Source organism: Podarcis erhardii (genome assembly GCF_964252035.2).
Source record: "Podarcis erhardii genome assembly, chromosome: 4".
Classification (NCBI taxonomy): Eukaryota; Metazoa; Chordata; class Lepidosauria; order Squamata; family Lacertidae; genus Podarcis; species Podarcis erhardii.
The window spans coordinates 11,139,976-11,160,331 of record NC_138508.1 but is presented as its reverse complement, the minus strand read 5'-3'; the positions used below and the strand labels follow the sequence as shown (position 1 = coordinate 11,160,331).

General features: G+C 48.0%; 1 protein-coding gene across 1 annotated transcript in view; it reads left to right on the top strand.

Annotated features, from left to right (window-relative positions):
- GAB2 (GRB2 associated binding protein 2) overlaps positions 1-16,430 on the top strand; it is a 148,958-nt gene extending 132,528 nt beyond the window's left edge. The window contains exons 4-10 of the mRNA XM_081860379.1: positions 3,125-3,711; positions 6,493-6,587; positions 8,070-8,352; positions 10,925-11,015; positions 11,739-11,841; positions 14,067-14,192; positions 15,304-16,430. Of these exons, the coding sequence (XP_081716505.1) occupies positions 3,125-3,711; positions 6,493-6,587; positions 8,070-8,352; positions 10,925-11,015; positions 11,739-11,841; positions 14,067-14,192; positions 15,304-15,444 (1,426 nt within the window). The 3' untranslated portion in view covers positions 15,445-16,430. The remainder of the gene's footprint in view (positions 1-3,124; positions 3,712-6,492; positions 6,588-8,069; positions 8,353-10,924; positions 11,016-11,738; positions 11,842-14,066; positions 14,193-15,303) is intronic.
- Positions 16,431-20,356: the final 3,926 nt, after the last annotated feature.

Sequence of the window (20,356 nt, the reverse complement as noted above, 5' to 3'; positions counted from 1 at the left end):
ATACCACTTTGATTGTTGTTGGGGTTTTTTTAAAAAAAAAACAGTCAAGAGGTGTATAGATTGTATGAAACAAATACAGAAATATGTGCTGTTGTTGTTTAACCATTTAGTCATGTCCGACTCTTCGTGACCCCATGGACCAGAGCACGCCAGGCACTCCTGTCTTCCACTGCCTCCCACAGTTTGGTCAAACTCATGCTGGTAGCTTCGAGAACACAGTCCAACCATCTCGTCCTCTGTTGTCCCCTTCTCCTTGTGCCCTCAATCTTTCCCAACACCAGGATCTTTTCCAGGGAGTCTTCTCTTCTCATGAGGTGGCCAGAGTATTGGAGCCTCAGCTTCAGGATCTGTCCTTCCAGTGAGTACTCAGGGCTGATTTCCTTCAGAATGGATCAGTTTGATCTTCTTGCAGTCCATGGGACTCTCAAGAGTCTCCTCCAGCACCATAATTCAAAAGCATCAATTCTTCGGCGATCAGCCTTCTTTATGATCCAGCTCTCACTTCCATATATCAGCCTTCTTTATTCTAGCAGTGTTATGGCTTTCCGTTTCTTTTGGTCCCAGTTGGTTTGTTATCATTATACTGGTTTCGTGTTTCCCTAGAGGAGGAACGCTTATTGCCTTTTCCTTCCCATCAAACCATACTGGAACGTGCTGGGAACATGATGTGGGAAGGATGAGAGGAAGGGACCCATAAATGGCCCAAAGGATGGTGGGCGACAGCTGGAGAGGTACCAGCCGTGTGAATCAGAAGGTCCCAACATGCTTGAATCACAGCTGGATTCTCAGTGAACCCCGGGGCTTTCGCGGGTTCAAGAGAATTTCACCCCTACATCTGTTTTTCATTAATAATTAAAAGTATGCTTCACTTCTGATGGAACTTAATGGAAGGTCATTAAAAACCCTTTGTATCCAGCCATTTGGGACCTTTCAACAGCATGGGTTGCATCCAGGAATGGCACCGCGTGAGAGGAATAGATGTCTGCTTCAGCAGTGGAGCTTCCCCAATTTCACCACCACCGACACACCTCAAAACTCCTCTCCAGAGGGTTGGAGGACCTGCTAGAGCATTTGGAATTTGCAGGGGATCAGAGAGGAAGGGGAAGTTCCATTGTGCAGCAATGGGATGCGGGTGGCGCTGTGGTCTAAACCACTGAGACTTTAGGACTTGCCGATCAGAAGGTCGGCGGTTCGAATCCCCACAACGGGGCGAGCTCCCGTTGCTCTGTCCCTGCTCCTGCCAACCTAGCAGTTCAAAAGCACACCAGTGCAAGTAGATAAATAGGTACTGCTGTGGCGGGAAGGGAAATGGTGTTTCCGTGCACTCTGGCTTCCGTCACGGTGTTCGATTTTGCCAGAAGCGGTTTCGTCATGCTGGCCACATGACCCGGAAAGCTGTCTGTGGACAAACGCCGGCTCCCTCGGCCTGAAAGGCGAGATGAGCACAGCACCCCATAGTTGCCTTTGACTGGACTTAACTGCCTAGGGGTCCTTTACCTTTAAATTCTTAAATTTAAATCCCAGCTGTTGGGATGACTGAATGAGCTTCCCATGCTCTTTCTCTTAAAATAATAATAATTAAAAATTGTGTGTGTGTTTTAAGATCTGGTGTGGTTGTGTGCACATTGGTGCATTCAGATCTATGAGTGGGGTTCTCCTGGTGGAGCGGTAGCTATTTGATATTTGCAGTGCCGCAACCCAAGGGACGGCTTTCTTGGTGGTGGCCCCCCCCAGTTATAGAACTTCCTCATCTCTGAGATGCAGCTGGCGCCAGTTCCTAAGAGCTTTAGGTGCCATCCAAACACTTAGGCGTTTGCTGGGCATAGTGCCTGTTTGCCATTACCCTTTCAATTTTCTGCTTGCTGCAGGTCGGATGGTCCATTTATTTGTAATATTTTATTGTCTCTCTGCTATTTTAATGGCTTATGTAACCAGCTCTGGGATTGTCGTTGCAATGAACTGTGAGTAATTGTATCCCATAGTACTCATCTTCATTGTTGCCAAGGCTGCAAATTTCCTTTCACAACACTTGTGTGACCCAAGACAATTATTCACCATTTTACAGGCCACTATGTGAAGCTCACATACGTACGTAAGCTCACATCACACACACCAGTTACTGCTACGATCCCACAGTTGGGGTCTGAGAGGTTAGCGTCTCTACACTATAAACCCATTAAAGTTTTATACCAGGCTGTTACGACATTTCTCCAAGAATTGTGAAAATTATAATTTGCTGAGGTACTGAGACTTCTCTGACAAATCCCTACCTATCCCTAAATTAGATTGCATTTTCCAAATGTTAATGGAGTTGGAGAGGTGCTTCACAAAGCAGCTTACTAAACTGCGATGTGAAGCCCCCCTGCCATGTTACACCTCACTGCAGACGTCTTTAATGGGGAGGAAGGTGACTTCGCTCCCTCTGTTAAATGGCTCACCCGGCCTGCTGTTCCGCATGCTGCAGAGCGTGACGACATGTTACATTTCTATTTCTATAGGAGGATATTTGTTGTTGTTTAGTCGTTTAGTCGTGTCCGACTCTTCGTGACCCCATAGACCAGAGCACGCCAGGCACTCCTGTCTTCCACTGCATCCCACAGTTTGGTCAAAGTCATGCTGGTAGCTTCGAGAACACTGTCCCACCATCTCGCCCTCTCTTGTCCCCTTCTCCTTGTGCCCTCCATCTTTCCCAACATCAGGGTCTTTTCCAGGGAGTCTTCTCATGAGGTGGCCAAAGTATTGGAGCCTCAGCTTCATGATCTGTCCTTCCAGTGAGCACTCAGGGCTGATTTCCTAAAAATGGATAGGTTTGATCTTCTTGCAGTCCATGGGACTCTCAAGAGTCTCCTCCAGCACCATAATTCAAAAGCATCAATTCTTCGGCAATCAGCCTTCTTGATGGTCCAGCTCTCACTTCCATACATCACTACTGGGAAAATCATAGCTTTAACTATACAGACCTTTGTTGGCAAGGTGATGTCTCTGCTTTTTAAGATGCTGTCTAGGTTTGTCATTGCTTTCCTCCCAAGAAGCAGGCGTCTTTTAATTTGGTGACTGCTGTCACCATCTGCAGTGCCCAATGTGAATCTCTGCCTCACAGCTTCTCTCCCCCTTTTCGTTTTAGGAGTGCTAGTTTCTCTCAAGCCACAAGATCCTCGTTCTTCATGAGAAGCGACCCATCTGTCCAGAAGCTGTCTCAGGGGAACGGGCACTGTGTTAATGGGGTGGGCGGGCAAGTCCACGGCTTCTACAGCTTGCCCAAGCCAAGCCGGCACAACTCGGAGCTCAGGGACAGTGCCTACGACCTTCCGAGGAGTTTCGGGTGCTACACGCACACCAAATCCAGCCTCACGGGTTCCGAAACGGATAGTGAGGAGGTGTACACCTTCAAAACCCCCAACAACACCCTTTGCAAGGACTTTGGGGAGCTGTCCACTGACTCGTATGACGTCCCTGGCACCCCTCTGTCCATTTATCAGATTCCAAGGACATTCACGCTGGACAAGAACCACAACACCCTGGGGGTGGCCTCCAACGAAACGCCCGCCACTCCCCCACCCAGGCCACCTAAACCAGGGCAGGCAGAGACACGGTGGGGCAGCCCTCAGCAGCGCCTGCTGGACAGCGAAGGCCTAGGCATGGGCTCAGTTGCTGCTACCATTCCCAGAAGGAATACGCTGCCTGCCATGGAGAACTGCCGGCTACATCGAGGTGAGTATCGGGGCTGTTTGCACTGGATGACTGTACAGTGGTACCTCGGGTTACATACGCTTTAGGTTACATACGCTCCAGGTTACAGACTCCACTAACCCAGAAATAGTACCTTGGGTTAAGAACTTTGCTTCAGGATGAGAACAGAAATCGTGCTCTGGCGGCGTGGCAGCAGCGGGAGGCCCCATTAGCTAAAGTGGTGCTTCAGGTTAAGAACAGTTTTAGGTTAAGAACGGACCTCCGGAACGAATTAAGTACATAACCAGAGGTACCACTGTAGGTGGCTATACTGCTATGACTGCCAGTTCTCCAAGGCTTTGGGCAGGAGCTGGGGTGCCTAGGCTGTTAGGGGGGGGCAGTACCTCTGATGGGGACATGTCATGCTCCTTCAGGGGTAGCTCGTCCACCTTTCGTCCCCACCCTGCAATCAGCTTCTAGAAGCTGCCAGCATGAGACAGTGGCCACACCCCGGGAAACAGCTTCCACTGACTGGCTAAAACAGCTGAGGGCAACCAATGAGTTTCCAACCCTCAGTTGAGTGTCAGGGACTGAGGAGGAATGGTGGGAGCCGCCGCCCCCTCTCCTGAAGCTTCCCAAGGGCAGGAGGACAGTATTGATTTAGAACAGTGGTTTGCAAAGGGGCATGGTTCAGAAGGCAGAAGCTGGGAAATACTGGGTGAGGAACAGCTAGAAGAGGAAACACTAGGAGACAGCTGGCAGATTCAGTGTCCTTGGACAGTATTCCTGACCCCCCCTTCACCTAAGACTAGACGGGCTTGGAAAGTGATAGAACAGAGGGCGCAGGGGCAACAAGCTCAGATTACCCAATGTGGCATAAATTAGTAGGGACAGAGAGTGCGAGCCTTTCTTGGGAACAATGCCATTTCTTGACAGATATATGCATTCCAATAATAATAATAAATTTATTATTTATACCCTGCCCATCTGGCTGGGTTTCCCCAGCCACTCTGGGCAACATCCAACCGAATATTAAAAACAATACAGCTTCAGACATTAAAAACTTCCCTAAACAGGGCCACCTTCAGTTGTCTTTTAAAAGTAAAATAGTTGTTTATTGCCTTGACATCTGCTGGGAGGGTGTTCCACAGGGCGGGTGCCACTACCGAGAAGGCCCTCTGCCTGGTTCCCTGTAACTTGGCTTCTCGCAATGAGGGAACTGCCAGAAGGCCCTCAGCGCTAGACCTCAGTGTCCGGGCACAACGATGGAGGTGGAGATGGTCCTTCAGGTATACTGGACGGAGGCCGTTTAGGGCTTTAAAGGTCAGCACCAATACTTTGAATTGTGCTTGGAAATGTACTGGGAGCCAATGTCTCTCACTGTGATTATTAAAGAAGCTAATTGGTAAGAACGCTCCTTTCGTTTGATTTGCTTATTCACTACCACTGAGGGAGGGATCTGATTCCCTGAAGCCTGTCCATTAGTTGGGGACTTTTTCTGCCTGCAAAGACAGGCTCTGGTGGCTTAAGCAGATGAGACCAAGAGTGGGTCCAAGGGCCAAGAAGGTGATTTCTGCACATGCTGTAAAGGGAAGTGTTATGTACTGAGTTGAATAGGATCCAATAGGCAGCAGTCTGATTGGTCTTAGAACAATAGGATTCAGAATGCAGCAGTCTGATTGGTCCTAGAACAATAGGATCCAGAATGCAGCAGTCTGATTGGTCCTAGAACAATAGGCTCCAGAATGCAGCAGTCTGATTGGTCTTAGAACAATAGGATTCAGAATGCAGCAGTCTGATTGGTCCACAGGAGCCACCCAATCCAGCTCCAGGTGGAAGTGAATCCATGACCTGATTGGTCTACAGGAGAATCCCGGAATTAGCCAATCATGTGGGGCCCATTGTGTAAATAATGTATATAAAGCCGACATTCTGGGGGAACTTCCATTCCTCCTCACCACTATGAGCTGAACAAAGAGCATGAAATCCGCTCTCGACTCGGAGTATATTTCAGGAAGTGAGGGGCATTTGGGTCTCATCCACTTGGGAAGGTAGCCCATCTAAGAGAGGGAGAACTCTGATCCTAAACCTCCACTGTTTTGTGAGACATCTTTTGGAAGAAGAAAAGGCTAAGGAGTAAACCCTCCACAAATCCAAAGTGGAGTCTCTAAGATGGTTGGATGGTACCTTATACGTCTCCTTCCAGCAACACCTGCAGCCATGTTGGTGTCAAATTTCTTGCTCAGCTTTCCTTCGGACCATCTCGGCAAGGCTGAGAGCAGGGTCTTGTCTTCTGGGCAGCCCAGGACCTCCATACACACTGCCCAGCCCTGCGCCCCAGAGAGGTCACTTGAATGCTGCAGATGCAGCCGTTTCCCTTCACCCCCGGAGGCGCACTCCATTGTCTTTAGAGACAGACAGATGCCAACAATACATGGACACAATACTCTTCCATCTCCATCGCTCAGAAATAGAATTCCTGTTCCAGAAGGACCTTAATGTAAAAAAAAAAACAGAGGCGGGACATATTTCCTCCCAGTTCTGGGGCCTGTCCGGCTCTACTGTTAGACAGTGTGGGGCAAGAAGAGGTGGTAGCATGTTGAAGAAAAGAGCTGTATCTGTTGTGTGACCTGCATTAGTCAGTTGCCCTGAGGGTGTAGATAATGTACAACTTCATCCAACGCTCATGAATTCTGCACTCTAGGAATTTTGGCTTTTGTTTGTTCTCCGTCTAAAAGGAATTTGGAGAACCCACTAAGTTGCTCCTCTTAATAAACTTTGTTTACTGCTTGTTAACTGTGATTTTGATGTTGCTGATTTCAGCTTCGTCTTGTGAAACCTATGAATATCCTCACCAGAGCAGCAGCAGTGCAGTTCAGTCGACAGAGTCTGTGAATGCTGGATTCAACTCATATCTGGTAAGCTATGGGTGCTCAGTTAGCTGGTGTCCTAAGGGCTAGCAACTTGAGGTTTTCTATACATACATACAGTGGTGCCTCGCAAGACGAAAAGAATCCGTTCCGTGATTCTCTTCGTCTAGCAGTTTTTTCGTCTTGCGAAGCAAGCCCATTGACGGCTTAGCGGATTAGCGCTATTAGCGGCTTTTAGCGGCTTAGCGGATCAGCTGATAAGCGGCTTAGCGGCTTAGAAAAAGGGGGGAAGGGGGAAAAAACCGCAGGAACTCGCAAGACATTTTCGTCTTGCGAAGCAAGCCCATAGGGAAATTCGTTTCGCGAAGCGCCTCCAAAACGGAAAACCCTTTCATCTAGCGGGTTTTCCATCTTGCGAAGCGTTTGTCTTGCGGGGCACCACTGTATATACCCTGAGATCATCTTCTGAGGCCCTCCTTCATGTACCCCCTCCTCAAGAGGTTCGGAGGGTGGCAACACGAGAACGGGGCCTTCTCTGCAGTGGCTCCCGGTCTGTGGAATGCTCTCCCCAGGGAAGTTCACCTGGCACCTTCATTATACACCTTTAGGCACCAGGCAAAAATGTTCCTTTTTAACCAGGCTTTGGTTGTTCCGATTTACATCCGATGGCCTTTTAAAATGTGTGGGGTTTTTTTTGTGGGAGGGGTTATTGGGTTGCTGTTTTTATTTTTATTATTGTGGTTTTATGTCTTGATTTTATTCTTTGCACCACCTTGAGACTCCCAGGTATAGGGCGGTATATAAATTCAGTATATAAATAATATAATATCTCTGCTTCTCAGAAAGCTGCCTTGCAAAAAATTCCAAAAACCTAGACCATGGGTAGGCAAACTAAGGCCCGGAGGCCAGTTCCAGCCCATTTGCCTTCTCACTCCGGCCCGCGGACGGTCCAGGAATCAGTGTGTTTTTGCATGAGTAGAATGCATCCTTTTATTTAAAATGCATCTACAGCGGTACCTCGGGTTACATACGCTCCAGGTTACATACGCTTCACGTTACAGACTCCGCTAACCCAGAAATAGTACCTCAGGTTAAGAACTTTGCTTCAGGATGAGAACAGAAATTGTGCTCTGGTGGCACGGCGGCAGCAGAAGGCCCCATCAGCTAAAGTGGTGCTTCAGGTTAAGAACAGTTTCAGGTTAAGAACGGACCTCCAGAAGGAGTTAAGTACTTAACCCGAGGTACCACTGTACTGGGTTATTTGTCGGGCCTGCCTGGTGTTTTTACATGAGTAGAATGTGTGCCTTTATTTAAAATGCATCTCTGGGTTATTTGTGGGGCATAGGAGTTTGTTCATTATTTTTTTCAAAATATAGTCCGGCCCCCCCCCCAAGGTCTGAGGGACAGCGGACCGGCCCCCTGCTGAAAAGTTTGCTGACCCCTGACCTAGAACCTGAATTTTTCCTCTCTGCCGCCTTTCCTCACCGACTCGCCTCCCATTCATGTGTCACCACTTTCTCCCTTCCCCAGCAAAACAAGGCGACGGTGGCTCGCTCTCACAGCGCGGACTCGGAAGACAACTATGTCCCCATGAACCCAGGCTCTTCGGTCCTGCTCAGCACGGAGAGGTCGAACGACAACTCCCAGCACCTCTACATCCCCATGAGCCCCGGGCCTCACCACCTGGACTTGATGGGCATGTCCTCCTCTACCTTCCCGGTCCACAAAGGTAGCAGCAGTTCTCAGCTGCACAGGAGGATGAGCGAAATCCAGCCCCCGCCCGTCAACCGCAACCTCAAGCCAGACCGCAAAGGTGAGCTCTGCTCCCCTCCAAACCGCCCTTGGCAGACAAGATGAAATTATACAATTGAATATAAATATAGACGGGAAATGGCTATGTATTGTGCGTACTTATCTACTTTTAAAAAATTTCACCTATGATTTTTTTCTTTTACTTCTTTATTTTTTCTTTGTTCTTTTTTCTGATATCTTATCTTTCATTTCAGTGCTTTATTGTGAATAGCATTTTATAGAGGGGTAAAGGTAAAGGTCCCCCTGACCATTAGGTCCAGTCGTGACCGACTCTGGGGTTGCGGCGCTCATCTCGCTTTAGTGGCCGAGGGAGCCGGCGTACAGCTTCCGGGTCATGTGGCCAGCATGACTAAGCCGCTTCTGGCGAACCAGAGCAGCGCACGGAAACGCCGTTTACCTTCCCACCGGAGTGGTACCTATTTATCTACTTGCACTTTGACGTGCTTTCGAACTGCTAGGTTGGCAGGAGCAGGGACCGAGCAACGGGAGCTCACCCCGTTGCGGGGATTCGAACCACCAACCTGACGATCAGCAAGTCCTAGGCACTGTGGCTTAACCCACAGCGCCACTCGCGTCCCTTATAGAAGTATAAATAACTGTAAATATGAAAAGAGACAAAATATTCTCTAATTTTTCCCCCTTGGTTATAGGTATTTTCTTTTGTATTTTCTTTTGATGTAAATAGGTATGTTTTCTAATTTGTACTTAATAAAAATTAAACGAAAAAAATGAAAAGCAAACCGCCCTCGGCCACCCTTGCCTCCAAGGAGCTCAAGGTAGTTTACATGGGTTTTTCCTCCCCATTTTTCCCCCTTCACAACAACCCTGTGAGGTATAATAATAATAATAATAATAATAATAATAATAATAATTTATTATTTATACCCCGCCCATCTGGCTGGGTTTCCCCAGCCACTCTGGACGGCTTCCATAAAAACCAAAAATGCACTAAAATATCACAGGTTAAAAACTTCCCTGAAGAGGGCTGCCTTAAGATGTCTTCTGAATGTCAGGTAGTTATTTATCGCTTTGACATCTGATGGGAGGGCGTTCCACAGGGCAGGCGCCACTACCGAGAAGGCCCTCTGCCTGGTTCCCTGTAGCTTTGCTTCTTGCAATGAGGGAACCGCCAGAAGGCCCTCAGCGCTGGACCTCAGCGTCCGGGCAGAATGATGGGGGTGGAGACGCTCCTTCAGGTATACTGGACCGAGGCCGTTTAGGGCTTTAAAGGTCAACACCAGCACTTTGAATTGTGCTCGGAAACGTACTGGGAGCCAATGTAGGTCTTTCAAGACCGGTGTTATGTGGTCTCAGCGGCCGCCCCCAGTCACCAGTCTAGCTGCCACCTTCTGGATTAGTTGTAGTTTCCTAGTCACCTTCAAAGGTAGCCCCACGTAGAGCGCATTGCAGTAGTCCAAGCGGGAGATAACCAGAGCATGCACCACCCTGGGGAGACAGTCTGCGGGCAGGTAGGGTCTCAGCCTGCGTACCAGGTGGAACTGGTAAACAGCTGCCCTGGATACAGAATTGACCTGCGCCTCCATGGACAGCTGTGAGTCCAAAATGACTCCCAGGCTGCGCACCTGGTCCTTCAGGGGCACAGTTACCCTATTCAGGACCAGGGAGTCCTCCACACTCACCCGCCCCCTGTCCCCCCAAAACAGTACTTCTGTCTTGTCAGGATTCAACCTCAATCCATTAGCCGCCAATCCATTAGGTGTAGGTACCCTAGCTTATCCCTCATTTCAGGGGACTGGGTGTTATTTTGGGAGGTTTTTTTTGCATTAATTTAATTCAGGGAAGGAAAGACACCACTGTCCTGCCATTTTCTTCTGTGGTCAATTTGATATTTTTGCAATGCGTGTGGCAACTGCTGCGGCTTGAAGCTGTGTTTAGAAGCTAATATCCGCACCATAGGAGGCTGCCAGCCTTCCATAAGAACCTAAGAAGAACCTTCTAGATCAGGCCAACAGCTAGTCCAGCGTCCTGTTCTCACAGTGGCCGACCAGCTGCCTGCCAAATTCCTGTTTTTTCGATCAGTCCTGTCAGGTGCAGGTGGTGGTTGCTTGTGAGTAACCAGGCAAGACTCCGGCCTGTCTTTCACAGGTTTTATTGGTGCAAACTATTTACAGTGCAGAAACTCAAAGTTCATGTCCGTCTTGCAGAATCCGGGAGCAGCCCCTTCCGACTTCTTCCCCAACAGAAGAGCTTTGGTACCCCAAGGCTCTGCCTCCCTTCCTTACGTTTCACCCCTCTGCGCAGGCTGGGCAACAGAAGGGGCTTGCGTCCCTCCTGGCCAGCCTGGCTATGTGAGACGCTGGGGCTCTCAGCAGCATCCTTGACCCCTTTCCTGCCAGCCTGGCTGGTCCCTTCCCTCTCTTCTTCACTGGAAGTGTGGCTTTCCCCACCGCTGGAGGAGGAGCTGCTCCTCAGGATTTTGGGAGGCACTCTGTATCCCAACAGCCCCCCCCTGCCTCCTCCCCTGTTCCGATGGCAGTCCCCTGACAACTCCATTCAATCAAGTGTCCATTAAACGGTTGCTCAGGCCTTACTCAGATCTCTTTCCGCTCCAGCAAAGCCAACACCTCTGGACTTGAGGAACAACACCGTTATCGATGAGCTTCCCTTCAAATCGCCGGTCACCAAATCCTGGTCCAGGCCTGGGTGAGTAAAGGACCCTTTGCTCTCAAAGCGACCAGCCTCCTTAAGTGAAGATCTTGCCCATGAAACAGGGCAAGGGCCCTCCATGGGGTCAACAGAGGGTTGAAGAAGGGCTTATTCACACATCCGTTCTCCCCTCCTCTTTCCCCTGGGAAAACTCGCAGTTTTAGCACTCAATCGGAACAAACAGTAATTGAGTTCTCCGTGGATTGCCGTTTGTTCCGATTTAGCACCAAAGAGCAAGTTTTCCCGGGGAAAGCTGTTGGGGCATGCGCAGAGTCCCCATTCAACACGCCAGCAGATTGTGCAAATAGGGGTGTTATGTACTGAGTTGAATAGGATCCAAAATGCAGCAGTCTGATTGGTCCTAGAACAATAGGATCCAGAATGCAGCAGTCTGATTGGTCCTAGAACAATAGGATCCAGAATGCAGCAGTCTGATTGGTCCGCAGGAGCCACCCAATCCAGCTCCAGGTGGAAGTGAATCCGCAACCTGATTGGCCTACAGGAGAATTCCGGAATTAGCCAATCACGTGGGGCCCATTGTGTAAATGATGTATATAAAGCAGACATTCTGGGGGAGCCTCCATTCCTCCTCACCACTATGAGCTGAATAAAGAGCATGAAATCCACTCTCAACTCTGAGTATATTTCCGGGGGGGGGGGGGGACAGGATGTGTAAGGGACCTTGCCTAGCCCAACTCATCTTCTCAACTCTCATTGCAGCCAGACCTTCAACTCCAACTTTTCCCAATACTGTCGTCCCATCTCCACCCAGAGCATCACCAGCACAGACTCCGGGGACAGCGAAGAGAATTACGTGGCCATGGTAAGTCCCTGCAGAATCCATCTCTTAGTACAACCCAACTTCTCTCTCCATACTCCGTCTTCCTCCCTTGTCCTTAGTGGTCCCAACCCCAGCTCACGTTTTAGCAGAGGGTGAGCAGCATTGGAACCCCTGGTGGCTGCCCACCATCTTTTGTTGTTGTTGTTTAGTCGTTTCCAACTCTTCGTGACCCCATGGACCAGAGCACGCCAGGCACTCCTGTCTTCCACTGCCTCCTGCAGTTTGGTCAGACTCATTTTAGTAGCTTCAAGAACACTGTCCAACCATCTCATCCTCTGTCGTCCCCTTCTCCTTGTGCCCTCCATCTTTCCCAACATCAGGGTCTTTTCCAGGGAGTCTTCTCTTCTCATGAGGTGGCCAAAATATTGGAGCCTTAGCTTCAGGATCTGTCCTTCCAGTGAGCACTCAGGGCTGATTTCCTTCAGAATGGATCGGTTTGATCTTCTTGCAGTCCATGGGACTCCCAAGAGTCTCCTCCAGCACCATAATTCAAAAGCATCCATTCTTCGGCGATCAGCCTTCTTGATGGTCCAGCTCTCACTTCCATACATCACTACTGGGAAAACCAGAGCTTTCACTACATGGACCTTTGTTGGCAAGGTGATGTCTCTGCAAGCCACTCCAGCATCCCTGCCAAGAACACTCCATGGACAAAGACAACAGGCCTGCCATCTTAATTTACCCAAAATGCAATGCCTGGCCTCAACACAGGAAGCTGCCCTGTACTGAGTCAGACCATTGGGGCCCATCCAGTGTAGTATTGCCTACACGGACTGGCAGCAACTCTCGGCGATTTTAGAGAGAGGGCTCTCTTCCAGCCCTGCCTGCGATTGACCCTGGGACTTTATGCATGCAAAGCAGGTGCTCTTCCATTCCTTCTCTATAGATTTAGATCTTTGGTCTAGGTTTTATAGCTCTATAGGCCAGGGCGTTGCATTTTGGGTAAATTAAGACAGACGACGACCACTGAGAATGTGTCATCGGCTGGGCTGGATTGAAGGATTGGGAAATGAAATCCCAGAGACATCAGCTCCTAACGGAAGAGGAGGGGGGGATATTTTCTGCCACCCACCCTGCTTCCAGTGTTTCCAGAAGCAGAGAGACAGGCAGATACAGAAACTGCACAGTTGAGAGAGGAACTACCTTGTTATGAGATAGCAGCTAAGCAACCAAAAGGAGGGAGCAGCTGGGCAATACATCAATCGAGAGTGGGGGGTGGGGTCCGAGCATGTCAGAGAACAAAGGAGATGCAGGGGAGGGGGGACCTCCTGTTGGTGCAGTAATAATAATAATAATAATTTATTTATTTATTTATACCCTGCCCATCTGGCTGGGTTTCCTCAGCCACTCTGGGCGGCTTCCAACAAAACACTAAAATACAATAACCTATTAAACATTAAAAGCTTCCCTAAACAGGGCTGCCTTCAGATGTCTTCTAAAAGTCTGGTAGTTGATCTTCTCTTTGACATCTGGTGGGAGGGCATTCCACAGGGCGCGTGCCACTACCGAGAAGGCCCTCTGCCTGGTTCCGTGTAACCTCACTTCTTGCAGCGAGGGAACCGGCAGAAGGCCCTCAGAGCTGGACCTCAGTGTCTGGGCAGAACGATGGAGGTGGAGGCGCTCCTTCAGGTATACAGGACCGAGGCCGTTTAGGGCTTTAAAGGTCAGCACCAACACTGATACCCTCGCGAAGGGTTGCGTGTTTGTACTTGCTGTAATAAAAGGACCATAAATCTACCAAATGCTTGTTAATTCTTATCGGTGAGCTACAAGAAGGGAGAGGGGAACTCCCGTACTTGACAGAATGGGGCTCCCATCTAGAAACCGCACTACTTCTCATCCAGCAGGAAGGACAATGGATGGTGAGATGGTTGGGTCATGTCCGCGAGGGGCCCTTCTGAGACCCTGGGGCCCTTGGCTAATGCCTGACCTAACCAACCACTGACACCGAGTCTGAGGCCACCAGCCGGCCACTCAGCTTAGTTGGGAAAACTATAGTCTGTACATAAGCCGTATATGTTAATGCAGGCAGCTCAATTAGTCCCCGCTTTGATGGAAGTTGGGGAACGGACCACAAAGCTTTCGGTGTGAGCCAGAGTTGTGGTTTCTTTCTTCAAACCAAACCATGAGCAGGAGTCCAAGAACAGACCTTGGCTTCCAACAGTGGTTTCTTCTTCACTTGTTCCTTCTTTATTTGTCTTTTCCAGCAAAACCCTGTCTCTGCCTCGCCCATCCCCAGCGGCACAAGCAGCCCAGCCACGAAAAAGAGCACAGGAAATGTCGATTACCTAGCTCTGGACTTCCAGCCGAGCTCACCTGGCCCGCACAGAAAGGTATAGCCCAAAGACTTTGCATTAATCAGATGGGGTGCAAACAAGGAATTTTCTGTCCCATTCAAGCAGCGCACTTTCTGCTAGCCCTGGTGATTATCTAATATTTATTAGATGGATTTCCCCTAAATTGATTTCTGAACTTTGAATTTTATTGTTATTCATGTTTTTATACTGTATTTTATGCTGCTTTTACAATTAAGTGATTTAAATTTGTTGTTAGCCGCCCTGAGTCTGGTTTTTGAACCGGGAAGGGCGAGGTATAAATAAAATTATTATTATTATTATTATTATCATTATCATTATCATTATCATTATCATTATCATTATCATTATCATTATCATTATCATTATTATTATTATAGCACTCTCTGAATTATACATGGCTTGTGTATAATAATAATAATAATAATAATTATCATTATTATTATTATTATTATTATCATCATCATCATCGTTATTTCAATTAGTATACTACGCTATACCCGCAGGTCTCAGGGCGGTTCACAATGTAAAATCACAATATAAAAAACACAAAACGCATAATAAAAATAAAATAACAATAGCAACCCAATAATGGCCCCACAACACATTTTAAAAGGGCATTGGATGTCTGTCAGCCAAAGGCCTGGTTAAAGAGGAATGTGTACAAGAGACACAATTGCTGCTCCACTGCGTTTTGCCTCTTGGCACACCCACCACCTGGTATATGGCCCCTAAAAGGTTTTGTATAAGGGAATGCGGCCCCCAGGCTGAAAAGGATTCCCTTCTCTCTCCACCCCCTGCCACCCACTCTGTTTTGGGGTAGATGTGCAACCACGTTCAACTGTTTTGTGCTTCCATGTGGTGGAGCCAGTGTGGTGTAGTGGTTAAGAGCGGTAGTCTCGTAATCTGGGGAACCGGGTTCGCATCTCCGCTCCTCCACATGCAGCTGCTGGGTGACCTTGGGCCAGTCACACTTCTCTGAAGTCTCTCAGCCCCACTCACCTCACAGAGTGTTTGTTGTGGGGAAGGAAGGGAAAGGAGAATGTTAGCCGCTTTGAGACTCCTTCGGGTAGTGATAAAGCGGGATATCAAATCCAAACTCTTCTTTTTCCTTCTTCCCTGTCACCAGCCCTCCACATCCTCGGTTGCCTCAGACGAGAAGGTTGACTATGTACAAGTCGACAAGGAGAAGACGCAAGCTTTGCAAAGCACCATGCAGGAGTGGACAGACGTCCGGCAGTCTTCGGAGCCCAACAAGTCGGTGAAGTAATAGCCGGCAGAGGTACACCAGGATAAAGAGAAAGAGAGAGGAAAAAGAGAGAGCCTTCCAGAAGGGCAAAGACTAAATAGTTATGCCCATCAAGGCGCTGGGCCCACCGGCCGTCGTTCAGCAAGGACTGCTAGCGCCAAGGTCGACTAAGAAAGCAAAGGTCACTTCAGGAGGGAAAACATGGCTGATAACTGCTTGCCAGTGCTAAAGGATGCCAGAGCTCCTGGTGGATAAGTTATCTGCAAAATTCAACATAGCAATACTGGGAATCTTGATGCGCTGCATGCTTTCAGTCATCACCAGACCCGCCTTGTATCCACTGTTTTCTCTTCTTCAAAGTACACCTGCCGCGAGCCAAACTGGTGCCAGTATGGCAGAATCCTGGGCTTCTGCTGGGATCTTGTGTCTCCCTTTTGCCTCCCTCTTCCGTCTCCTGATCCCTTTACAGAAAAGAAAGTGGCCAGACGTCGGCTCTAATCACGTTTGATTTTCAGCAAAGCCTGTGGAAGCGCTGGTTTTTGTTTACCTTGCAGATTACAGGCATCCTTGTCCTCAGAGCACTTAGGAGAGCTTTTCTTGTGAGGATGGTGGGTGTAAGGAAACGACCACTGCTCCTTGGCATATATCAGTTTCTTGAAAAAGTGTGTTGGTTCCCTTCCGAGATTCCCCTTTGCAAATCTTAATGTCGAATCTTTTCTGAATTCTTGCATATTGTTGAACATTCGCGGAATATTTGATATCTGTATCTGATATCCTGTAATGTTTGAGTTCAGCCTTTGATGTTTGACAAGTGTTTGATAGCTGGTGTGCCGTTGTGCTTAGTAGGTGAGTGAGTTTGATGTCTGGCAGCTCATGAGATTCGTAGTTGAGACCGTCAGACGAGCCCTGTCAGGTTGTGCTAAAGGTCTATCCGGTCCGACGTTCCATTTCCAGGAATAGCCACTGTTCATGTCCGATGCTTGCCAATAAATCTAGCGCACTCAAAACTCGTTAGAACTTTTTGCGTTTTCAAAACGAAAATTCAGATGTTGGTGAAAGGTTGAATATTTACAAATTTGCCCATTGCCCATTTGAATTTGCCCATTGCCTTGATGCTTAGTCCGGGTGCAAAACACACTAAAAAAAAAGAACCCGTTTCACCAGATGTCAGCAAAATTGCCCTGTTAGGTTTGAACCCTGTCTCACGGTAATCTTCCAGATTCCTAGTCGTGTCTGGATAATGGCAAAGGTGGATGCGCCACTGAATAGCAGCTGAAAGTGGGTTGAAGCTCTGTGTCATTGTGGCTACGAGTTAAGTGATGCCCTCGACCCATCGTCTCAATATGTCTTACGGGTTGCTCCTTGTCACATGAGAGCCTCAGTCACTGGCCAGTTGTCCCTTCAGAAGATCACGTTAGCACAGAGGACTAGAAAAAAAGGAAGTTGTTGCAAGAAGCCATCACAGCAGTGGGTCTGCCAGATGGGATGCCATGGAAAAGATGCCTTTTTGTGACAGGTTTCTGCCACTTTATGGAGAGAATTCTCATATCTGCATGCTGTAAGAACTTCAACCTCTAATGGCATGAAGTCAAGGACCCTAGAAAAAGTCAGGGTGGGGGATATTAAGAAGTCCCTGCCTAAAATTGTCCAGGGTGATCAGTCAGAGAAAGGAATAACATCTTGGTCAAGGCTAGTTGATTAAAGGGTGTAGCCACGAAAACAACCCCACTAACTTGCTTGCTGTGCCAGGGTGAGCGCAGATTGCTGTAGAAGTAGCAGCAGAGTTAATTTGTAAGGATAGCAGGAGGACAGAGTTCAGGTTGAGAATGAAGAGGCCAAGCCCCAAATAGAATAATAGGATCGTAGAGTTAGAAGGGACCATGAGGATTATCTAGTCCAGGCGTAGGCAAACTCGGCCCTCCAGATGTTTTGGGACTACAACTCCCATCGTCCCTAGCTAACAGGACCAGTGGTCAGGGATGATGGGAATGGTAGTCCCAAAACATCTGGAGGGCCGAGTTTGCCTATGCCCGATCTAGTCTGATTCCCTGCAATGCAGGAATACGCCGCTGTCCCATACAGGGATCGAACTTGCAGCCTTGGCATGATCCGCACCATGCTCTGACCAACTGCTCTAGAATAGCAAGATTCTAGTTCTTTTACCCTTCTAGAATATCCATGTGTCTTTTCGTGGAGCTGAGAGATTCCTTTTGGATTTAATACTGGACCATCAGCAGACACCCCTCCCTTCCCCACAAAAAATGACAACTTTAAAAGCACTTCTGGGAGTCCCTGCGTGATGCAGTGAGTGCATGGAGAGCTCTGTATATGAAGCTGCCTTATGCCGAGTCCAATATTACCAACTCAGACTGGCAGCATCCCTCCAGAGTCTCAGGTAGAAAGAAGGATCTTTTCCTGTTACCTGAAACCTTATCCATCTAACTGGAAATGCTGGAGATTAAACCATCTGGCATACAACTCATTGGCTCTACTAATAAATAATAATAATATTTTTTTATTTATACCCCGCCCTTCCCAGTTCAGAAAACCGGGCTCAGGGCGGCTAACAACAAATTTAAAACACTTAATTGATGCAACAAAAAACAGAATAAAATACAGTATAAAATGTGAATAACAATAAATTCAGAATTCAAAAATCAATTTAGGGGGGGAAATCCATTCAATAAACATTAGATGATCAACAGGGCTAGCTGGCTAAATTAGTCCTATTTGGGCCAGCGAGGAGATCAGGGGGAGAATTAGCTGTGGGATCCCAGAGCAGGTAATCTTCATAAAAAGGGGAGGGAGAGGGAAGGAAGGGAAACAAAAGATCAGGCTAAGCTCAAATGGAAAGCCAGGTGGAATAGCTCTGTCTTACAGGCCCTGCGGAAGGAAGTTAAATCATGCAGGGCCCTGGTCTCATGGGACAGAGCATTCCACTAGGTTGGAGCCATCACTGAGAAGGCCCTGGCCCTGGTGGAGGATAATCTGACTTCCTTAGGGCCTGGGACCTCTAAACTATGATTATTCATGGACCTTAAGGTCCTCTGCGGGGCAGACCAGGAGAGGCGCTCCTGTAAATACTGCTTAGCTATAGCCTAAAACAGGGTGCTGTGAATGGTGGTCAGGGGTGCCGCAAGCAACACTCACCTCTGTCCCTCTTTCCTTCCCGCCCTCCTTGATGCCCTCTCACATCTTTTTTTTTTTTAATAATATTTATTAAAAATTTTCAAATATAACAGAAAAGAAAAACATCCAAATTTAAGGCCTTATTTTCAATATCATCTTTCCAGGACTTCCCCTCCCCTCCCCCTCTTGTATTCCAATTCTTTCAAATAGATTCAGCAAATTCTTACCCCAAATTTTAAAGTTATTATCATTAACCCAATTTAAAAAATATTTTCCCATCCCCTAAAATCGACCTGTTCCCTTCCACGAGTTCCCCTCTTTAGTATACAATACAGATTAACATAAAAAAATAGAAAAAAGAATAAAATGTAATTTAACACCCTTTGGATTCCAAATTTCCCTCCCCCCTTTCCCGGTTGCGTTCCCAATGTCCGTCGATGTCTACTGTCGTCCTGGAGCTCCCACATCTAAGCCATAATCCTTCACCAGTCCGCTTTGCCGTCTTTTTAATAGTCTTTGCCGTCTTTTGGTCATCTTTGATTTCGAATGTCCAATCTTGGAAAGGGTCTATCTTCCAACTTTCTCCAGTTCTTGTTATTCTTGTTGTTCTTGTTGTTCTCTCTTCTCCTCTTTTTTTTTTTTTTCCCCTGCTCTCCTGCACAAATGTTCTAATTCCAAAAAGCTTGTAATTCCTCTACAGAGGCTTTGTTATTCAGGAACAAAACATTTATGTCAAGTCCCTTCCATTCTTAAATAGATAAATCTATTGTCTCCTTTAGTGTGTAGACCTCTGTAAACAAAATAGTGTTCCATTTCTGCAGTTTCCCAGGAGATAAAAAGTCCGATTCAAATTCCATGCCAGCAATACTTGTAATGACCCACAGCTCCTCTAGAGGGGTTATAGTAACTCAGTTTCCTTCCCGATCACACCCACCAGTCAAAGTAACTTATTATTCCTTCTTTTAAACAGTTTATATCCAATTTATAACAAATGTAACCAGCAAAGTCCTCGTAACAAAGTTCTCTTTTTGTTCTTCAGTTTTGGCAGCTCCTTTGACAGCTGTCAAAACCTCTATTTCTCCTCTCCCGGCGCTCTCACGGATCGCTCCCGGGGTTTTTCGGGGGGGGGGTTGTATTTTAATTCACATTCCACTTTTCTCCTCCAGCCCAGCTTATAATTTTCCATCGCGAAATTAATAACTTTATCAAAAAAAGGTTGCACTCGATCTTAGTTGTTAGGTCCTTTGCTTTAGCTCCTCTACAACAGGGGGGAGGCTGACTTCCTTTTTGCACCTCCCCCGCTCGCTCCGAATTTAAGAAAAAAATTGTTCCCCTTTTTAATCCAAGTTCCAATTACTCACGGGTTATTCTTTTAAGTCCAGATTTTCAATGGAAGAAGTCAGCGCTCTCCGCCAAATGGCATGCGGCTTCACTCGGCAGGGGAAGCGGAGGACTCACAGCACACCCCCCCCGTCACCCGCTCCGTAGCCTTTAAAAAGGCTCCTTCGTGTGGTTGGGGGGGGCGCAAACGGTGCCCGCCGAGTCACCATGCCCATGGGTTTCAGCGCCCATGGTTTTTGAGGGTCCCCGCGTCGCCGGCGCGGTAGAACCCAGCCCCTGCCGAGCAGGCTCCCTCCGGAGCTCGGAGGGAGTCCGCCATTCGGCGATGGCGCCAACCCGGAAGTCGATGCCCTCTCACATCTCTGCCTCCCAAACAGCTATTGGTTGCAGCAGCCCTGGCTACAAGCCTCACAGGTGAATGGTGCCTCTGGGAAGCACCTCTCTTGGGGGCAGTGGGGGGCAG